This window comes from Limanda limanda, chromosome 6, assembly GCF_963576545.1.
Source record: "Limanda limanda chromosome 6, fLimLim1.1, whole genome shotgun sequence".
NCBI lineage: Eukaryota > Metazoa > Chordata > Actinopteri > Pleuronectiformes > Pleuronectidae > Limanda > Limanda limanda.
In genome coordinates this window covers 20458240-20472515 of record NC_083641.1, presented here as the reverse complement: position 1 = coordinate 20472515, position 14276 = coordinate 20458240, and the positions used below count along the sequence as shown (strand labels likewise).

The following is a 14276-nucleotide window of genomic DNA, read 5'->3' as shown; positions in this document are numbered from 1 at the left end:
TCTGAGCGAGTGCACGGGGGCGGAGCCTCGGGACCGGTGCGCTGTCTGGCAGCTCACACACACACACGCACACACACACACGCACACACACACAGACACACACACTCGCCGCTCCGGGTACTTCATGACGGCCTGATACGATAATGTTTTTAAAAATTGTTGTGACTTAGTCAACCGCCAACATTTTCGTTTCGTTTCGTCTCGTTAACGAAAATTAAAATAGATTTCGTCATAGTTTTTATTTTCAAAGATCCATTTCGTTACGTCTTCGTCTCGTCTTAGTCATGGGAAAAGGGGCGTTAACGAATATTTTTCGTTATCGTTATCGTCAACGAAATGAACACTGGGTGGAATTATGGGACATGAGCCAAGAAAAGGACATACTCAATTTGGTTGTTGATCCGGTGAAAGTGGTGAATCCAGCCTTTTTTCCACCTACCTACTCTAATAATTTGAGATTAAGCGTTTTTGGAAATTTTCAGCAATTTTCCAGGGAATAATTCATGGCTCTCAACTGATAAAAGTCTGGCACATTTAGAAGACTGTAACCACGAGTGTGTGATATGTTGGGCCTTGTTTGTTTGGAACTGAAAAATACACAGCAAGGACATCCTCTCTGTGATGTACAGTAAGATGACGTACAGTAGGAGGGAATATTTAGTCTGGAAAGCTATATAAAGCAGTGATTACACACTTATTGCCCACATGCACACACTTGGGGGATGATGGGGATCTCAGCTCTCTTTGTTTGCCTTGTATTGGCTCTGGGTTTGTCTGAACTGAACTCTGCTCTTGGTTTGAACGGGGCTGGGATCAAGTGTAAGCTGCAGGGTACGGCTCATCCACCTGCCTTCTCAATGGACGGGGACTATGTGGTTGGGGGGGTTTTCTCCATTCACAACTACATGAACACAGTGAGATATAACTACACCACGATGCCTGAGCCTCTGAGGTGCACGGGGAGGTTTGTATAACAGGGGGGAGTGGGGAATAAAAGGATGTTGGGCCGTGTGGGGACATGAATGTTTTAAATATGTATATTGTGTTTAAAATCTTGTTGTTTTCATTTACATTAAGTTACATGTGTATATTCTAAATGTGTGGCTATAGCAGAAACGATTATGATTTGTGATTCTGAAATAAGAACAGCTGAATATGAATTTAGTTGTCATTAGTTGTGTGAAATTAGTTGACTATTGTCATTCATTACAACGAATTTTTGACTGGTATGTCTATAAATTGTAGATATTATTTTTATATTAGTAATAGTATTTGTAGTAGAAGTAGTATTATTGGGCTACTCCTATTATGATGTTATATATGATGAGGTATGATGTTCTTGTTTTGGATTTGGTCTCTCTGTCAAGCACTTTGTAAAAGCAAGTTATTATTATAATTATTATTATTATAAGTTGTTGTTGTAGTAGTACTAGTAGTACCATTTTCATTAGTAGTGGAATTATTAGTACAATAAGTATGCCTGTAACTTTTACGTTATAGGCTATGATGATAATTGTGATTATTATTATAATTATTATTGGTAGTAGTACTCCTGTTTGTGTAAAAGTATTATTCTTAGGCCTGTGATTTTCCCATTAAAACATGTGATCCCATTCTATGTAAACAACAACATGCTCGCATCCATGTGTGCATGTGCAGCATCGACTCTCGTGAGCTGCGCTTCTCACGCGCCATGATCTTTGCCATTGAGGAGATCAACAACAGCTCAAACCTGCTGCCGGGCGTCAAGCTCGGTTACCACATCTATGACTCATGTGCCTCGGTGCCGATGGCGGTGCGTCTGGCCTTCCAGCTCTCCAACGGCCAGGACCCGGATTTCAGCCTCGGCAACGACCACAACTGCTCCCAGTCCGGAATGGTGATGGCCATCGTTGGCGAGTCCGGCTCCACGCCATCTATCAGCATGTCGCGCGTTATTGGGCCCTTTAACATCCCTCAAGTAAATCTATTTGTGTTTCTACTCAATTCATTCATCATTAACCAGCGTTATTCATGGGTTTTTTCCCACTGTGTTTCTCCAGGTGAGCCACTTTGCCACGTGCGCCTGCCTCTCCAACAAGAAGCAATACCCGAGTTTCTTCAGGACGATCCCCAGTGACCAGTTCCAGGCCAACGCGCTGGCCAAACTGGTTAAACACTTTGGCTGGACGTGGATCGGTGCTGTGCGCTCAGATTCGGACTATGGCAACAACGGCATGGCGTCTTTCCTGGACGCAGCGCACAGAGAGGGCATCTGCGTGGAGTACTCCGAGTCTTTCTACCGCAGCAACCCGCGCAGCAAGATCCGGAGAGTGGCTGAAGTCATCCGCAGGTTTCTGCACCACAGGCTGTGTTGACACTGAGCTTCTGCACATTAAAGCAACTAAATATATTAAGTCACATATACGATTAGAAAGATATTTATTCAGATAGTGACAAATACAAAACAATGTAATAAATAATACTGAATAAGAACTGACTTTTTGTTTTTTTTGTTTAATGATCTAATAGGCCTGAATACAAATACCCATTGAGAAACTGTACATTCAAAACACTGAAGTTCTCATTTTGCTGGTTTAAAAAAACCCTTATCCATATTAACTGTGTGCATTATGCATTACATCATCTCTCCAGGTCGACAGCGACAGTTATTGTGGCCTTCGCAGCCTCTGGAGACATGAGGTTCCTGTTGGAGGAGCTGTCCCAGGAGCCTTCTCCTCCTCGTCAGTGGTTAGGAAGCGAGGCCTGGGTGACTGACTCACAGCTGCTGAGGTTCTCCTTCTGTGCCGGGGCCATCGGAATTGGCATCCAGCAAGCTGTCATCCCCGGCCTGAGGGACTTCCTGCTGGATCTGCCCCCCACCAAAGTGTCTTCGTCCCCGGTGCTGACTGAGTTCTGGGAGACTGAATTCGACTGCAGGCTGGACCGGAGTGAGGAACTTGTGCTGACTTATTTTTTAATCTTAATACATAGGTGACACTATCAGTTGTGTTGTTGATTGTCACAATTTGTGGAGCTGCATGGTAATTAACGTTTATTGTGGTTCACAATTGACATCAAAGATACATAAAAAATACATGAGATGACATATGATAAATATGCAAGCTGAAAATATAATAAGGTACAAGGTAATAATGAAATAGATATTAAATAAGTATAAAATAGAAGACAAATAAGATAAATAAACATAGATGAATCTTAAGCTAAATGGAGAATGGAGAACATTAAGAACATAATAAAGTTATTTAAAAGGATACTGACAGTGTACATGCTGCATACTAATAATAATGTGCAGTGATATCTTAGCAATAGTAATTGTAATGATATATAATTATAATGGAAAAGCACAATAAAGCAAAATACTATGATAATATCATATTCATGTTTTTGTTTTGTAAATATTAATATAGGTGAAGTTTGTTTCAAGGACATTTTTCTTATTATTTTCATAAATGTTATTGATAATTAGTAAAAAAGCCCAGTCTCCTCCTCGTTGTGTTTTTTGGTGCAGCCACAGGAGAGAGTCTATGTGATGGAACTGAAGACATACAGACGCTCCAGAGCCCGTACACCGACACGACACAGCTCCGCATCACCAACATGGTGTACAAGGCCGTTTATGCAATAGCTCATGCCATTCATAACGCAGTGTGCCAGAAAACTAACTCTACAAGAGAGTGTGACAAACTCACCAGGATAGAGTCCAAACAGGTCGGTCCAAACAAATACGTCACATACGTACCAAGATGAAAATGTACTTTACATTATTTACTTCCTGTCTTCTTTCATTTCATCTTCACAGGTTCTCACTGAGCTGAAGAAAGTCAGTTTCTCCCAGAACGGTTATGATGTGTCATTTGATGGCAACGGAGACCCGGTGGCCACATATGAGCTGGTCAGCTGGCAAAGAAGAGCGAGTGGCAGCATTGAGTTGGTGACAGTCGGGCACTACAATGCGTCGCTGCCGGTCGGCCAGGAATTCCACATCAGCAGGAACTTCACGTGGGTGGAGGGTGGCACACAGGTGAGGAGCCAAAAGGTAACACTTATACCAGCTGTGTAGCCATAGTGTGATATCTGTGTGAGTTTGTTTGTGTCTGTGTGACAGGTGCCTGCTTCAGTGTGCACGGAGAGCTGCCCTGCAGGAACCCGTAAAGTGCTGCAGAGAGGGAAACCCATCTGCTGCTATGACTGTGTACCATGTCCTGAGGGAGAGATAAGCAATGCTACAGGTGAAACAAGAACACGAGGAATGTTCAACATCAGTTGATGCACCCACCGACCTTCTTCAGCATGTCTGAAGAAGGGCCTCTGCTGGAAGCATTGTGTTTTGGGGTTATTTGATGTACGTCCTATTATTGTCAACACACATCTCAAGCATACCTTTAAGGAATCCTTTAACATTTGGCACAAACATTCACTTGGACTTAATGATGTACTGATTGGATTTGGAAGCCAAAGCTCAAATGTCAAGGTCATTGATGGCCTCATAACTTCGGCCTCATAATGATCTTGGTTTCTAGAACATGATGTCTCCCATCTGGCTGTAGGGAATTTCTTTAAAATGTTATCAGTTGTCAATATTATACTAATAAATAAACAGTATTGAAGGTTTTTTATATTTTATTTCTTGTTATATTAGGGTGTGATTTTCTTTCAAACCATTATTGTTGTCTTCCACCTCCCACACGTATTTTGACATTTAATTTATAGACCCTACGAATTGTCTGGTTTTTGTTACCTCTGTCCAGCACCTAGTGTTCATTATATAAAGTTTACATCAAATATAAGGCTGCTGAAAGTGTTTTTCTTCATTTATTTTTTCAGATTCTCCTGATTGCGTCCCCTGCTCTGACGAGTTCTGGCCCAACGCAGAGAGAAACACGTGTCTCCCTAAGCCTGTTGAGTTTCTCTCCATCCATGAGGTCCTGGGAATCATCCTTGCTGTGTTCTCCGTTGGCGGCGCGTTTCTCGCCATCCTAACAGGGGCCGTATTCTTTCGTCACAAGACGTCCCCGATCGTCCGGGCGAACAACTCTGAGCTGAGCTTCCTGCTGCTCTTCTCGCTGACTCTGTGTTTCTTGTGTTCACTAACTTTCATGGGAGCGCCCTCCGAGTGGTCCTGCATGCTGCGACACACGGCGTTCGGCATCACCTTCGTCCTTTGCATATCTTGTGTCCTCGGCAAAACTATAGTGGTGTTAATGGCCTTTAAAGCGACACTTCCAGGTCGTAACATCATGAAATGGTTCGGCCCTCCGCAGCAAAGAATGACTGTGGTGTCCTTCACGTTTATTCAAGTTCTAATATGTATTATTTGGTTGGTTGTCAGCCCCCCTTTTCCAATGAAAAACCTGACCACATACAAGGACAGAATCATCCTGGAGTGTGCGTTGGGTTCAGCCATTGGGTTCTGGGCTGTGCTCGGGTACATAGGCCTGTTGGCCTTCTTTTGCTTCGTGTTAGCCATCCTTGCTCGGAAGCTACCTGATAATTTTAATGAGGCAAAGCTCATAACGTTCAGCATGTTGATATTCTGTGCCGTCTGGATCACTTTTATTCCAGCTTACGTCAGCTCTCCTGGTAAATTCACTGTGGCTGTGGAGATATTTGCCATACTGGCCTCCAGCTTTGGATTAATTCTGTGTATATTTGCTCCAAAGTGTTACATCATATTATTTAAGCCCGAAAAAAACACCAAGAAACATTTGATGAACAAGAATGAATCCTAGTACATCTGAGCTCTGGGGATATTTATGATGGCAGCACACAATAGTTCTTCACGTAGTTTGTGTGAATATTTACATTTGCATGCTTTTTCTTATATTGTATTTTGTGAACGTCTTTAAAATCTACTGTTTTATCATTTTACAAATAATTTACATTTCGTGCTGGAAATATGATATAAACTATGAAGAATTATGCAACAAAAAATAGTTTTGTCTTCACTATAAAACATATAAACAAATTGCACAGCATAGTATATTAAATGTGGTGTAATTGAAATAAAAATAAAGACTGGTTACAGTGCCCGCAAGTGTTGTTGTAACATTGTTTGTAAACTCCTGACCTGCAATGTTAACAAATACATTAGAAATAATCAGCAGCAACTTAAGAAAAATTTAAAATTTAAATCAACAACATAAGATCATTTTATTCATGTAAAAATTATGAAAACATAAGATTTGTAGAAAATATTGGTTATTTCATCAGGTCACTCTGGTTTCAGCAGAATTGTTCTACATTTGGGTTCTGACAATGCCACCAAGAGGCCAACATGTCTGGTTGGATTAATATTTATGGTCTGTATTTGGTAAATGGTCTGTATTCATATATAGCACTTTTCTTTTTCCATTAACCACTCAAAGTGCTTCACTGTACAGTTTTGTCATCCACCCACTCACACGTTCATACAGTGCTTCCACATGCAGCACTTTCTCTATCACACATCCTTCATACACTGACATCAGGTGTCTTTCAGGTTCAGCGACTTGCCCAGTGACGCCTTGGCGTGTGTGGAATGAGGGAGACGGGAATCAAACCCACCTCAACCTCCCGAGCCACAGCGGATCCTTCAGTTTTTGCATTGAAGGGAAAAGATAGATTTTTTCATTCATGTTTCAAATGGGCCAATCTTATTACATAGTGACAATAATCTGGTTTATTTGAAAGAAAAGATATTCATATGTGAAGGGTGAATTCTGCATGAGAAAGAGTGGCCTATATTCTGGAAATTTATGTAAAACATCAACAATGCAAAACTGTGGATCAGCTCTGGATATGACCACTAGATGGAAGCAGTCAACCAATCCCTTTTCTCAGGTCTGTTGTGTTAACCATGGTGAAGGGTATTTTTCCAACTTCACCAAAAGATATCCCTTCACAATGTCATGTTTCCTCTCTTGTTGGATCTCACAGTGAGTTGATTTCCTCGTCACATTTAAAATCCTCCTTAGCTCAGCTGGGTTTTTCGCCCCAGGGCAAAGTTTCTCTGTGTAGGACAACTGCAGCGTCATAGTCACTCATCAGCCGACAGCAGAGAATGTGAACAAAGGAAACTACACAGCCATTTTCCATGTGGTAACATATAATGTTCTTGTTTTACTGGTTGAAGAAGGGACAGTCGGGTGAGAACGTATACTTTGAACATTTAATAATGGAAAATAAAACCATTCTCTGATGACAAGTCGGGGGGAAAATAGAAACTTACAATATGTCAGTTTGCATAAACCTGTCACACTTTTCATTAAACATGTTGAGTTCAACCACATGAATGTCCATTAACAGCTCACAAATTGCGTATTAACTGTAAGACACGCAAATCCAATACATTTGTAGTTTACACTGTAAAAATATCTTTATCCACTGAACTCTCATGTTATTTTACACCTAGACTTTCTAAGTACATAAAAAAGAAACAGTTTTAAGTTTCTTGATGCATATGTTGTGAATCTCACCTTTCGCACCTTCACTGATTTGCTACCGAGATTAACGTCAACTCAGAAAAGACACATATGTAGCGGACTATAAACAACTCAGTCAGAAGCAAAAGCTGATGTTCGGGGCAACAAATTTCCCCTTAACTGCTCTCCTCCTGTTTACAATCGTTTTGCAGTCACATTATATAATAAACAGGACCTTACTCAGCCATTTATATGTCATCATTATTCTCTTCGACACCCATTGCAGGAAGTGATGTAAAGGCAGGGAGGACCTAAGATACACATTTTGAAGCCACATTAAATGTTACATTTTGGCACAGTATTGAATTGAAATGAATCAACAACAAATTAAATCATCTTCTGACAGTTTTTTGGGGGTTAAATGATTTAATGCAGTGAAAATGGTCAAATTCAATTTCGTACATGTTTTCGTTCAGGTGTTAAATGACCATAGAATCCTGTTAGTGATTGAAGTGGAAGTGCTTTATTTTTTATGGACAATTATCAAACTTTGTCATGGTGTTCAAAAAACATTACAAACCAAGACAAATATTAACATTACATACATGTTAATCTGCTATGTTCACTATAGAGGGTATACAGAAATATACCAAATTTTTTGGGGGGTTCTCAAATTCACAGATGAGGAGCAACCATTTTAAATAACCTGATAACAACAGCTTTTCTGAAATAAGTTTTTCAAACAGTTTAAAAACATTTACCATTTCCTGTTTTCATTTCCTCTCTTTTCACAGATCAAAATACTTTAAGGCAAAACATACATCAATGCTCATGTGTTCAGAGTGTGGTGCAGGTGGACACAAATTCACGAGCGAAGCAAGAGGCAGGTCCAATCAAATAAATTCTTCACAAAAATTGAAGCAAACAGCCAAACTAAAACCAGTGGTGTATAAAGTACTTGAAAGCTATACCTGAGTAAAAGTATCATCACCTGGATAATTCTAAAGGGAATAAATGGATGGAGGATGTGCTTGCGGTGATTAAGTCCCTGCCCTTTCTACACACATCCCTACTACCCATTGGATGGTTTAGTGAGGTCCTCAGATCGGCCCTGCCACAGTAAAATGCAATATGACGTAAATAGTGGAACAAAGATTATAATAGTCATGTTTTCATCTGCCTATTTATTGTAGACTCAACAGTGGGATATGATTTCACTGTTTCCCAGACTTATAAGTGCTTTGGTTGACAACGATTTCTTGTCACTGATGTGAGAAAGTTCTCATATAGACAACAACTGAGTTTGATGTTTTTGTCACCTGCTTTGAGGAAGGAGAAGTCATATCGATATTTTCCAGAAGAATCCACATGAATTAGACTGGACCGTTGTGTGGGCTAACACCGATCCACAGATTCACTTATGAAGACAGATTACGTCTCCATTTGTCAGCCTGTAGTTATCAAAGAAATCAAAACTAATGAGTCGCGGGCATGCTGAAATTTAAGTAATTTTTTTTGTTAGTTAGTTGCACAAGTAGTTACTGACAAAAGTAAAGTCCTAAAGTATTACTGTCAACAGTGTTCTTGTCCCAGGGAATTAACAAATATATAATTATAGAAAAAAACAGTATATTAAAATGTAATAATATACAACCATTTCAGTCTATTTAATACACACATCTTTATTGTGTTAGTTTAAGCTGATAATCATGGTGGGATTAAAAAACACATAGTGGATCAGATTATTTCACAGATTTATCTCAAGAGTTAATTTTGTCAGTTTGTGTGGCCTCGACTCATGATGGATTTCTTTGTGTTCATCTCTGGTCTCAATAGGATGATGTAACATTTGGGTCCAAACAGCGCCACCAAGAGACCAAAACTAGAGGCCAGGATGGCAAATACCTCCACTGCATCTGCGTATTTGCCTGGTGAGTTGACGTAAGCAGGGACGAAGGCCACCCACACTGCGCAGAAGATCAACATGCTGAAAGTGATGAGTTTGGCCTCGTTGAAGTTGTCGGGGAGATTCCTCGCCAGAAAAGCTAACAGGCAGCTGAGCACAGCCAGTAATCCAATGTATCCAAGCAACACTGCAAAGCCGATCGTGGAGCCAACGACACACTCATACACTATCTTGTCATTGTGGTACTGGATGTTTTTATAAGGAGCTGGTGAAGCAGACACAAGCCAGGCAGTGCAGATCGCAGCTTGAACAGAAGTAAGAACCAGAACTGTCCCTCTCTGCTGCACAGAGCCAAACCACTTCAGAGTGGCTCCCCCTCCTGGCTTGGAAGCCTTGAACACCGTCAGCACCACCATGGTTTTAACCAGGATACACGACACACAAAGCACAAAGCTGATGCCAAACGCTGCATGTCTCAGCTGGCACGTCCATGCTCTGGGTCGTCCAATGAACAGCAAAGAGCAAAGGAAACATAACTTCAGTGAAACCAAGAGCAGGAAGCTGAGTTCTGAATTGTTTGCACGCACAATAGGGGTGCTGCGGTGATGGATGAATATGCCCAGGACGACAGCAGAGAAAATCGTGCCCAGAAGGGAGGTGGTGGTCAGGCAGATACCTAGAGGCTCATGGTAGGAGAGGAACTCTGTTTTCTTTTGATCACAGTGGTCACTTTGGGGGCTGGACCAGAAATCCTCTGGACAGCTGCTGCACTCCATGGAGTCTATAGAAAAAAGAAAAAAAAAAAGAAGAAAATTCTCTTTTTGCTGAAACTTGGAAACACTCTATTAGTGACACTTAAATTAATTAAATTCTATGAAATCAAGTTAGAAATTTTGTTAATATAACATAACTCATGTGTGTGTTTTTTTAAGTTGGTCTGTTTTCAGTGAAGGATGTACCCCGCCTCTCGCTCAATGTCCACTGGGATTGGCTCCACCCCCTCCCTCCACCTTCAAAGCAGTATATATGATGCATGCATGGATGGATGGATAATATATGATGGTATTTTATAACATTGGACTGATACCAACCTGTTTCATTCGTGAACTCTCCCTCAGAACAAGGGACACAGTCAAAACAGCACACAGGTTCCCCCTTCTTTCTGGCCATGCGGGTTCCTGGAGGACAGCTCTCACTGCAGACTGACCGAGGAGGCTGCAGTCATCATCAAAAAACAGTTACTCTACACCATTTGATGTTAATATCCCATGCCATATTAAACAAGAGCATAAACCACAACAAATATATTTAACCTGTTTGGATTCAAAGTTCCAGAAGATCTTCTCGTCATGAAGTGTGAGTTCTTCACCTTTAGTGGCTGATTTCTTAACCTCACCCACACGTTGAACTTTAGTTCCTCCATCAGGAAGCCACTGCCAGTTCATGATGTCATAGATCGGTAAGGCATCGCCGTTTTCATCAAATGACACTTCATCACCAAATGGTGTGGTGAAGTTGACCTTCTCCAAGTAATTCATAAGCTATAATGGGGAGAAAACAGAAAATGTATATATCATCATGGCGAATATGTTGATTGCGCATACGTTTTCAGAATTTAAAAATTGAGTAATACAAACTATAGTTTCCTCAACACATGAAAATACAATTCAATCTGATTCCTTTAATTACCTGTGCCAAAGAGGATACGTTTTTAACCCCTGTTCATTTGTTGGTTGGTTTGTTTGAAAGCAAGATGCATGATAACTTACGATTATCACAAAACTTGCAGGTAGAATTATGAGAAAAAAAATACATTTCTGAATCAGGATCCCTAATTTTCCCAGAGAATAATGAATGGATCTTGTTAATATTATAAAAGTAAAGCCACATTTAAGGGACTGTCATAATATGACAAATAAAGTAAATATTGTGAATTTCGTATTGTGACTTCTGTTATTAAATATTTTGTTTTTTACTCAAAGAAATTAAGAGTAAACGCTACCAGGCCTCGTCACATCACAGTTAATAATATCAAAGTGTCAAACATGGGGGATCAGTTTAACAAAGGGTGTAAATTACACACCTGCCATGGCTGCAGGCTTTGCACAGCAGCACAGCTGTGGCCACTGAAAGGTCCTCCCCCTGGCTCACAGCGCAGCAAGTCATCTAGAGCACACGCCAGAGCATACACTGCCTTGTAGATATTGTACTCAGGCCGGAGGTTAGAGACATCTAGAAACTCTGCCATATTCTCTATGTCTTCATCCCCAGTGCACAACGCTCCTGCTGCTTCCATCCAAGCTGCCGAAGCTGGAGCAAATCTACACTGAAATGTGTGTTCCCAAAACTGTCTCACCTGAAATGCATTTAGAGGCTGAAATCACAGTATTTCATCATTATATAATGACAGATCTGCTTGTAAGATTATAATCTCACCATGCTATTTCCATTGTTAGTGTTGTCTTCTCTGTCAGGACGGATGTGTAACAGGAAGTCCCTGAGTCCTGGTATTTCTCCCCGACGGATGGCGATGCCCAGTGTTCCGCCCAGGTACGGCATGAGGTCGGGGGACTGCAGCACAGCAGCTGATGTCCAGGCTTCACTGGCCATCCACTGCAGGCCTGTCATATTCTGACTCACCACCTGTGCATTGCATTATACTGAATATATTTTTTTTCAGGCTAATGTACAACAGCTTTAATTTACTTTGTAGCACAGAACAATTATAAAATATAGAAAATACAAAACTCAGTTAAGTGTAATACACTTAGTAAGAAACACGTGCACAATTTAAAATGAGGTTGACTCTCAAATCTTAAGGCACCACAAGAGTTAGATAAGTAAATACCTCTTTCATTAACTGTATCATGTGGATCCGATGTGCAAACACGATGATCACACGAGCTGTGGATGTCTTCATCACCTCCACAATCCTCCCTAGTTCGACTGGGTCGTCACCCCAGGGTAAGATCTCTGTGTAGGCCAGACAACCTCCACCGGACGCAGCCAAGTCAGACTGAAAAGATCTGGAAACGTGGAGTCCGTAGTCATCATCACTGACCAGCAAGCCTGCCCACGTCCAGCCAAAATGTTGGAGTATCTGAATCATGGCACGCACCTAAGTGAACACAGAGAGGGATGATTGCAAAGATTCATGTCTCTCAGGTAACTCTTCTTAAGGTGCTCTTTCATTTAAATCCAGTATTGTGTTTGAGGCAAAATCCAGGGGACATCTTTGATGTGCAAACAACTTCCTGTGAGCCATAATTTGAATTTATTTATCTGTATATAGAGTTTCACCTGAAAAGCATCACTTGGTATCGTTCTGAAGAAGGACGGGAATCTTCGACGGTCACTCAGGCAGGAACACGTGGCAAAATAACTCACCTGATAAAAAACAGCAACATATGGTATCCATACAGCAATTGCTTTTCATACAAGTCAGCAGAATTCATTAAATAATTCATTAATATAAAAAAAGTCCTCGCAATACAATGTACATGTCCTAATTTAAAATTTCAGATTTATTCAAATGAAGCATCAAGACTGAAAAGAAACTTACAATGGGCAGTTTGAATAAACCTATCACATCAGAGGTTGCGATAGAATTCGTTGAGATGGAATCCCCCACAATCCCCAGGACTGGAGGAGGCCCCACACAGGCCTCCTGAAGCAGAGAGTCCTCCTCTCGTCCGCTGGCCAGAGACAATGCGGCACTGAATCCAATCACCAGCGTAGCACAGTTATCGTACAGACTGTATCCCAAAGTCACATTAGGCAGCAGGTCAGCGCTTCTGTTGATCTCTTCGATAGCAAAGGCCATGGTCATGGCATGTCTGAAGCCGGGAGGGTCAAAGCTAACACATAAACAGACACAATTAAGCACTGTGAAGTTATATATGTTGATATGATATAATAAAACTGTTGAATTCTGCAGGAGTGTGAGACTTACCCCTGGCAGCTGAGCTGAGTCGGCTCTGAGGTGAACGTCAGCTCAGGGAACACGGAGGTGTAGTGGACTTCAAACAACCCACCGAGAATCACATCACCAGGCTTGTGCATCCCATTGAAATAAAACTGCCTCCTGAGCTTACAGGATGAGGAGTGAGAGGAAGACTCAGATGAGAAAAGGGAGGAAGGGAACATAATCAACAATGAGAAGCCATGAAAGGAGAAAAATGTGTCTAGAAATGTCCCCATTACTGCCGTCCGTCCCTCCAGCCCCATCTCTGATCTTAATGCAGGAGCGCTTGATTTTATATGCAGGGGGATTTTCTTTATAGTTTCATCCCGCCCACCAGGGCTTGGGCAGACATTTGGGGGAGGGAAAGCTCATATGAAATTTATACACATGATTTCATAATTCACATGTTTTGATTTGAATTATTTTGCTTTTGTGAAGTTGGAGGTAATCGTGAGTTTCCGTCTCTCTGTCACCAAGAACTATCTTGAGTGGAAAGATCAGTTAATCGTCATTTTATATATAACAAAGAGTATAAATGATGAAGGAGATTAAAGACAAGAACAAAGCAAAGGCATCAGGTGCTACTCATGAAATTCAGACAGTATCGTGTCTAGTTAAAGTGAACTTTTGGTGTCTATGTTTTTCTGAATGGGGATTTTTCTCTCTCTCACTATAATAAACCTCCTTGTAGAGAGGGACCGGTGACCCATCATTTAAAAGTACACCTCTACAGTCTGTTGAATAAGTAACAGCTGAAGTAAACAATTACACATTTACTAGTGTTTCGGGTAAACTCATGTTTTAAGGGTGGTTTCGTTTAAAATACTAAATGACTTAATAAATCAAATTTAAATTATTACTACCTTCCATCTCATTGTGATTTGGTTGAGCCTTCGTAGATCTCTGCATTTTATATAGAAACACCCTGTTTGTATGACTGTGGGCTGTTATTGCCCCTATTTATTCATTTCTTTTTAATTATTGTTTGAATCGCTGTGTTTTG

General features: G+C 40.9%; 2 protein-coding genes across 2 annotated transcripts; one reads left to right on the top strand and one right to left on the bottom strand.

The window, feature by feature from the left end:
• Nucleotides 1-830: 830 nt before the first annotated feature.
• Nucleotides 831-5732, top strand: LOC133003438 (extracellular calcium-sensing receptor-like). Its single transcript, XM_061073177.1, has 8 exons — nt 831-964; nt 1660-1960; nt 2043-2332; nt 2635-2939; nt 3509-3711; nt 3803-4024; nt 4109-4232; nt 4828-5732. Exons 1-8 carry the CDS (start codon nt 858-860, stop codon nt 5730-5732), a joined length of 2457 nt encoding a protein of 818 aa, XP_060929160.1. The 5' UTR covers nt 831-857.
• A 3447-nt stretch (nt 5733-9179) lies between these two features.
• Nucleotides 9180-13431, bottom strand: LOC133003436 (extracellular calcium-sensing receptor-like). Its single transcript, XM_061073176.1, has 9 exons — nt 13262-13431; nt 12872-13166; nt 12610-12696; nt 12158-12427; nt 11746-11952; nt 11393-11665; nt 10623-10850; nt 10401-10524; nt 9180-10090 (listed from the first exon to the last, which is right to left on the bottom strand). Exons 1-9 carry the CDS (start codon nt 13369-13371, stop codon nt 9180-9182), a joined length of 2505 nt encoding a protein of 834 aa, XP_060929159.1. The 5' UTR covers nt 13372-13431.
• Between the last annotated feature and the right edge of the window lie 845 nt (nt 13432-14276).